We start from the raw sequence: 8,304 nt of genomic DNA, 5'->3' as shown, positions 1-8,304 counted from the left end.
TTGTTTATGTGCGTAGATTTTTGTGTCTCACACAAAGATGTCTATTGTTTACACAGAAACTGTAACAGGAATGTTTTGTTAACATTTTGTTAGCAATATAAACTGACAAACACAAATGCAGACTAGAATTTGAAACAAAAGTAGCCCTTCTTAGAACAGAAAGACACAGCTGCCAGAAAATGTTTTTCAAGGAAAATTATGCACCTTTTGATTCTGTGTTTCTTTTAAAACTCAGCTTGTATCATTTGTGTACATATGAATCTACTGCTTATAACTTTCACAGCAACTTAGTCTCATGCCAGTGTAGCCCTCTAAACAGTGTTTCTTCTAAACAGTATTGACTGAATTGTGGTTTGGGTTTTATTTTTTTGTAATTACATTTGAAATTTGTTTTTTGCTGGGTGTGTCACTGTTACATTTTCAAATTCCTGAGCTGACTGCAATGAATTCCCCTCTCCATTGTCAACATGTGTCTTTTCCATTAAGGCTGACTACTGCCTTCTCCTTTCCTTAAGAAACTTCGAATGGTTTGAAATAGCATGACCAAAAAATCTTCTGTATTTTCAATGTTCCATGTTCAGTATTCTAGGTCCCAAAAGTCCAAATTGCAATTCTTGCTTAAAAAATAAATTTGACAGCCTACACAGGGAGTAGTTGCTGAGCCTGTGGGGTCTTGCTTTTCTTTGTACAGTGTTTTGTCTTAGTGGACCCTGGACACAAATTTCCAGCTCAGCCTTTAGTCTCTCATTTGCACTGTTTCTAGCTCAGCCCTGTGATGAGAATTCAAGTGATTGATATCTTTAAATGTAAGGAGTAAATGGTTCTCAGAAGTGCCTAAAAACATTTGTTATTGTATAAAGAAGGGATCACGGGTAGTTTGGAAACTCCACGGCAGCCAAGTGCTTGGTTTTTAGTTTATCAGCAGTGATGGCTAAAAGGTCTTTTGCAGATTATACAGGTCGAATAGAAGAAAGCCCAGATTGCAGTACTGGCACATTTCCTAATGCATACCAACACCTCCTTTAGCATTATTATTAATTAAGTGCTTTCACACTGTCATTTTTGTGCTGGTTTTCCACCCTGTTTCTTTGCTTGAGTATTTCTAGCTGTCATTCTTGGATTATTCCTTTTGTGACTATTAGCATAAAATTATATTTGAAGATCATAGTTGCTTTCTTACATTCATTATTTCTACATTGCCTGGTCCTCTCTAAATGACTATTCGTATCTGATTTCTATTTGATGATTCATGGTAAATTTTTACAGGTTTTTTCCTTTTTTCAGCCTTCTCCATTGACATAGAGAAGAATATATGCAGATTCTGCTACAACTTTCAAATAGTAGGTTTTCCTTTATTTTATTTTAAATGTTTTAGGAAGCAGAAAGTGAACTGTTCATTTTATGTCTCGTGTAGTGCTTAGTGCAGTGAGATCCTGTTCGACTGTGTAGGGAGGATAGTAAAAATGCTGATGTGGAAAACAGCTTTAATTCTCCTACTAGTATTTTTTTTTCTACAGTTAGTTTATTTCAGAAGGCTTTGATTTTTAAAGGTGTGACTGCATTCTTGCATTTATGCGGCTATTCCCTGAAATCACTGACTCTTCTGTTTGTATGTGGAGATCCTTAACAGCATTAATTGGAAATAGGGGTCTGTGGAAAGATGTGATTGGAATCAGAATGGGGAAAAAAATCCATTTTAGGAAGGTGTTCTGGTGTGAAGCTGAGTTGGTGTTAATAATCTCCCAAAACCAGATTATCATAACCTCCCAAAAACATACCATATGTTTTATTTGTTGCCTAAAGCTTCAGGTTATGAACAAATTCTTTATTTTAGAATAGATAGTCATCTTCTATTTTAGGTTTTTGCTTAGCAGTTGTATCCTGTCAGGTTCTGTGGGTGCTTTAGTATGATGTCTACTAACACAAACATGTCAGAATTCCCCCATAACTTGGTAAATGAAAATAAGACAAAAGAATTCCCAGGTGAAGTCCTGAGTTCCAGATTCAGTAATGTTTGTCTTTTTCTTTGTCCTCTCACAGGAAAAATGATCTTAATCCAGCATTCCTGAGTATTAAGAATGGGTCCAGATGTACCTCTGCTGAATGATTACAAACAGGAGTTCTTCTTGAAGCGCTTTCCACAAACTGTGCTGGGAGGTCCCCGGTTTAAATTAGGCTATTGTGCCCCTCCTTACATATATGTGAATCAGATTATTCTTTTCCTGACGCCATGGGTTTTGGGAGGAGTAGGAACACTTTTGTACCAGTTAGGAGTTATGAAAGACTACTACACCGCAGCACTCTCGGGAGGACTGATGTTTGTTACTGCACTTATTCTTCAGATGACAAATATATATGCAAAACAGAAAACAGTGACAGTAGAAAGAATGCAAATTCAGAACACCCTAACAGATGAAGATGAGTTTGAATTTTCCAGCTGCGTAGGTTCAGAGACAGTAAAATTTATTATTCCTGGCAAGAAGTATATAATCAACACTGTATTTCATTCCCTTCTGGCAGGGGCATTGTGTGGGCTGGGAACTTGGTATTTGCTGCCAAACAGAATAACCTTGCTGTATAGCAACATTGGAGGGACTATTATGATCTTTGTGTTTGGGTGGGTCACTGTATGTATAGGAGAATATTCGTTAATCATAAATACAGCTACCGAAACAGCTACTTTCCAAGCACTGGATACTTATGAAATAACTGCTCTGATGAGACCTTTCTACATTTTTATCTTTATTGCAGTGGATCTTGCACACAGGTAAACATGATACAGCTTTTAGCTAGTTAAAGTGCTGGTTATTCTCTAGGTTTTTAGTGAGAAGCATTAAATTATTCTTCTGAGGAAAATTTGTATTGAGATTTCAATCTGTAGGAACTCCAGAGAAAGAAGCTAGAAGAGTCCATGGTGAAAGCTGAGTCTCTGTGCTGCAATTAAAAGGTTCTTCTTAAGTTTTTATAGCATTCCACGGAAATTGGAAAGAGCAGTCAGAGCAGTTTCTAAGTAAAGGACAGCTAAAATGGTCTGCCAATTTCAGTATTGCTGTACAAGAGTATTTTTGCATCAACATCCTTTTAAAGGATATGTTTTCAAAAAACATATTGCTGACCTGGAATCATAGGTCTAAACACTGCAAACTTTAGGATCTATATCTAGATTTAATCCTGAAGTATTTTCTAATTGAATCTTTGGAAAGACTGATTGTAGAGGGTTTTAAATTACAGGCAAAAGAGAGCACGAATTTGGTTTTAATGAATGGGTAAGCAAATGTGAACATAGCTGCATCTTTGTTATACGGGTTTTGAACTCGGATTTTAAAATGTTTTTATAATACAAAAGAACAATGCCAGTCTACAAATAGGAGACTTTTGTATTTGGACTTGGTGTCTTAGCTAAAGTATTTGTAGAATCTCTTAAAGCAAGATACTTTTAGATTTGTTTTATGCATTCTTTTTCCCTGTTGGGTGATGTTTATATCACGTTGTCACTTGTACATATTTTATGGTTGAGGAACTTCAAATGCATTTTAAAACAGCATGTTTGATTTTACTAGTTTTGCACTTGCAGATGTCTTTTATAATGATAATAATTAAGTTTTATTGTTAAAAATATTTTACCCTCGTTACCTCTTCAGTGATGGGCATTATGCACATGGTCCTGGATCCAAAATTCTTCTCATTTCCAGAGGAGAAAATTCAGACATGCTTTAAATTCCTGACTAAATTCCCTTTAAGCTTACTTACTTATTTAGTAAGAAGTGAGGGAAAACTAATATTTTAGCAGTCTACCTTTAAGTTAATTAGCTAAGTGGTGCATTAAGTATGGCATAGAATTTATGCAGATTTCTAATACTGATTTTTGCATTTTTACAGGATGATTTTAATACTTTTATGTAAAAAATAACCTTTACTATTCATAAAGAAAGTTCATCTCTGTGTACAGACAACATGCCAGTTTTTTCGGTGTTAACACATCTTGTGTCTTGGATTTGCATAAAGTTATGCTTTTCTGATCCTGAAAAAAAAATACTTAGCATTTTTTTGTTAATCTTTTGAGGTCTCGAAGCTCGTGGACCTTTTTTTTTGCATGAGTATTTTTTGAGCATTATCACAACAGTATCAAAACAATTAGGATACTTACACTGCTTGACTCATCTGCGTAATCTGAAGGCTTCAGATCTTTTGAATGCAAAATTAGCCTATGTTCTGATGTTCTAATTAGTGTATCACTCCCCCGAGCATAAATGTATGTTCTTATTTTTCCTTTTAAAACATGCTGGTTGAGGTTTTGTAGATGGAATATGTAATGTTTATACTTCTGGATTTGCTGTAGTAGTTAAACAGTCTTCCCACGCGTCAGTTGTCTTTTACTTCACAGAAGTCAAATACTTCTCTTCTTTTATCCAGGTTTGCTGTCAACACACCCATTCTAGAACAGACAAACCAGATTTTGCACATCATATTTCTTTTTCTGCCATTCTTGTGGGCACTGGGAATTCTGCCCCCGCTTGACGCGCTTTTTCTGTGGGGAATGGAACAACTGTTGGAGTTTGGACTAGGAGGTTCACCCATGTCAAGTAACACAAAGTAAATGCTGTTTATATCATTGTAAAATGTATCAATATCCATGATAACCTTTTTCTTTTCAAGCAAATCTTGTTTATTTTCTCCTTCACAGGTTGTTAGTAATGTTTCTCATTTCTGCTGGAACAGCAATAGCGTCGTATTTCATTCGCAGCACTCTCGGTGTGATCCTCTTCATGACTGGATTTGGGTTCATACTGAGTCTTAACCTAAGCGAGATCGGTTTTGCCTTCAAACACACCATGGTCAGCCATTTAGCCTCCAGCAAACCTAAAACTATGCACAGTGGCCTTAGGATGCAATTTGGGTGGAGGGAATTTATTTTTTATTTGACTGTATTGACGTTTGCTCTCACAGAAGCTAGCCTGCTGCATCAGTTTGCAGGCTTTTCATCATTTTCCAAAGGCAGCCCTCAGGCTATAGCAAGTTACATTCTGATCCTATTACTTATAATTGTGTGGATTCTTAGAGAGATTCAGAGAGTGTACTTGTTTGGAGTCTTCCGAAACCCCTTTTATCCAAAGGATGTCAGGACTGTGACTGTGTTCATGGAGAAGCAAAGAAGGCTAATGAAAGTTGGTGTTGTCAGAAGGATTTTACTAACACTAGGTAGGAATACACCCTGTCTGTTGTTTGTTAGATGATGCTTGTAGGAAGGCTGAAACAACACTAGAATTGCTCTATGTGCAAGATTCTGTGAATGAACTAAGAAAAACCAAGTAGCTGGGAATATTTGTTGATGTTTTTGCCAAGTTGTGCATTGAGGTTAAAATTACTAGTTCAGAATGTTTGAAAGTGATTTTATTTATTTGGGGTTTTAGGGGTAAACGTAAGAAGCTGAGCTTTTAAAAAGTCCATCTCAGAAAGGGAGGCCTTTTAAAGGGTTTGAGTTCTAAAATCAGTACTCACTTCTTAAGAAGTGGCTCTTGTAGATTTTTCTAAAAGGTACTTGGAAAAAAAAAAATTAGTTGAGAGTCTTCAAACTAACTATTTGGTTGTTACAACTTGATAGCAAAGGGAACAGTCTCCATTCTGGTAGGTTAGGGACAAATGTATCTGCTTTGGGGGAACCAAAATTTGATCTCAATTATTTAATTTCATAAACAAGCATCTGTTTGGGGAAATGGATTGATGAGCATTAGTCCCATGTTTATTTTTATTTATTTGAGTATTCCCATTCTCTTGGGGAAACAAACAACAAATAAAGTAATAACAAGTGACAACTAAGATCTAAATATTTCCCGTCTTGGGCCATCAGTGCAAACACACTGTTTGATATCCTGGAAGTGTATAAAAGGAGGAGTTTGTAATCATGAAAAATGTTCTTTTTTTTTTTTTAAGCTAAAATTTCCATTCTGCAATAAGACTGATTGCCTGTGTAGACTTTAATTATGTTTTTGAAAGGAAATCAATGATTCTTTTATTTCAATTACAGTGTCTCCGTTTGCTATGATAGCGTTCCTGTCACTAGACCGTTCACTACAAAGTCTTCATTCTGTGTCTGTTTGCATTGGATTCACAAGAATATTTAGGATGGTAATTTGAATTTTCAATATGTTAGCCTAAGAAATCATCTTCTACGTAATTAAGGTGACTTGGAAAAAATATTCCAGGTCATGAAAGGGGACATAGATAAGTACCTTTTAAAATATATGCCTAACATATCTCTGTTTTAGGTCTGGCAGAATACAGAAAATGCCCTGCTGGATATAGTGGTTGTGTCAATAGCACAAATGTTGGTGTTTAATCCTGACCTCTGGTGGAACAGGAGCCTTGATACAGGAATCAGACTCTTGCTGGTAATTATCATAATGTAAATTCATACAGCTAATTGTCACATAAAGTCTTTGTTTCCTTGCCCTCCCCTGTCAGAGCTGTGGAGTCCAGGACCTAGTAAATAGAAGCTAAAAAACTGTGTTCTAAGCTGTGCACTCCTAATACCACCCGGTGACAATCATACTTTATTTTCTTAACATTTTAGATAAAGCAACTTTTCAGTGCTGAATATGATATAGAGGCTGCAAATAACCTTGCCTTGCCTTGCAGGTTGGCATCCTACGGGACCGACTGCTGCAGTTTGTCTCCAAGCTGCACTTTGCCATCGCTGTTCTTTTGACATCGTGGACGGAGAAAAAACAACGGCGAAAATCTACCGCCACCTTAATCACACTCAACGTGGTGTTCTTCCCCATCCTGCTGACCTTCATCGCCGTCTCGGCGCTGCTTTCCTCCCCCTTGCTGCCGCTCTTCACGCTGCCGGTGTTCCTGATCGGGTTCCCCAGGCCCATCCGGAGCTGGCCCGGCCCCGTGGGTGCTGCTGCGTGTGTCTGCTCCGATACCGTGTACTACCAGCAGATGGTCCCAAGCCTGGCTGGGGCTCTGCAGTCTGCGCTGGCAGCCGGCAGCCTGGGTAGGTCCCGCTGGCAACGCGGTGGAGGGGCTGGAGCTCAAGGTTTCAGGAAACAGGATTTCACTGGCGAACAGGGAGATTGTGGCATCTGATTTCAACCACGTTTCACGGCGTGGGTTCAATCTGCTATTCAGAGATTGTGCACGTGAGGAAAAAGTGGTTCTTTTTATCCTCATAAATCTCTGCTTCTTAAATTGGTGCTAGAAAATAATTCTGGTTTGTCTTTCAAATACAAAGGGGCTAAATAGTGATGAAACAATATCGATCCTAATCTTTCTCTGCTGAACAAAAAAGGACAGTATGCATTCATCCCACCTCATGGAGGTAATAAATTGAGTTGTCTTGACAGTGAATCATAGAATGGCTCAGGTTGGAAGGGACCTTAAAGGTTCCAACCTCCCTGACACCTGCTAGACCAGGTTGCACAAAAGTGGAGAGAAGGTGTGTCAGACTGCTCTTTGTGGTTGTGTGTGTGTCTCTGCAGCAGTCCCATTACTCAGCAAGTGACTTTCCTAATTTGGCTATGTTAATTAGGTATGGTGAATGTGGACTAGGTATTTGTAAAGTGCACAATGCAGCCTAACAAGCCGTTAAACTGTTGAAAACAGAACCAGTTAACAAGACCGAATGTCATACCTAGTGTAGCCATTTAGTGTAGGGTTGTAACGAGACTTGTGGTCTTAAAGCCTGTGGAAAACATCATGATGGGTATTTCACAGAATGATAAAACAGAAGTGAAGAAATGCTGAGTCCTTCTCCCAGCTGGAGACATAGTAACTGTTAAAATTGCAAGCTCATTTTCCTGAGAAACACTCTGTGTAACCTAAATAATCAAAGGATCGTTTCCCTTCCACAAGAGGCAAATATTTACATAAGCCTCTTAGAAAATGGCTTATGACTAGAAAAAATGGACTAATGTTAAAGACAGTGGAAGTTAACCTTAACCACACTTTTCTGAAGACTATGTGCAAGTGCTTTACTAGGAAACATTTGCTGCAGTTTTAGTACTGATGTAGAGAGAGGTATTAAAAAAATAAAACTAGGAAGCTTTCTTCCTCTAAAGGAGAGGGACACTTCTGTTTATCTAGTGCATCAGCCTACGTATGTTTTACAGATAAATATATATAACAGAGATAGATCTATATTATATAGTGTAAATATATCTGTATTTATCTCTGCTATAAATCTATTCATTTTATATTTATACTTTTAAATATATATATATATCTCCACATTGCCAGCGTGTCTGTGGTGGCATGTATGCCTCAAATTAAATAATTTAAATCACTAGTCTTGGGGGGGGG

General features: G+C 37.6%; 1 protein-coding gene across 1 annotated transcript in view; it reads left to right on the top strand.

Moving 5' to 3' along the window:
• The first annotated feature begins 2,041 nt into the window (after positions 1–2,041).
• Positions 2,042–8,304, top strand: part of PCNXL4 (pecanex-like 4 (Drosophila)) — an 11,016-nt gene continuing 4,753 nt past the window's right edge. The window contains exons 1-6 of the mRNA XM_010000684.1: positions 2,042–2,767; positions 4,414–4,593; positions 4,685–5,199; positions 6,026–6,126; positions 6,267–6,389; positions 6,637–7,000. Coding sequence (XP_009998986.1) covers positions 2,079–2,767; positions 4,414–4,593; positions 4,685–5,199; positions 6,026–6,126; positions 6,267–6,389; positions 6,637–7,000 — 1,972 coding nt within the window. The 5' untranslated portion in view covers positions 2,042–2,078. The remainder of the gene's footprint in view (positions 2,768–4,413; positions 4,594–4,684; positions 5,200–6,025; positions 6,127–6,266; positions 6,390–6,636; positions 7,001–8,304) is intronic.

The sequence above is a fragment of the Chaetura pelagica genome, unplaced genomic scaffold, assembly GCF_000747805.2.
Source record: "Chaetura pelagica isolate M959 unplaced genomic scaffold, ChaPel_1.0 scaffold36, whole genome shotgun sequence".
Lineage (NCBI taxonomy): Eukaryota > Metazoa > Chordata > Aves > Apodiformes > Apodidae > Chaetura > Chaetura pelagica.
The sequence above is the reverse complement of the archived record's forward strand: the minus strand, read 5'-3'. Positions and strand labels throughout refer to the sequence as shown.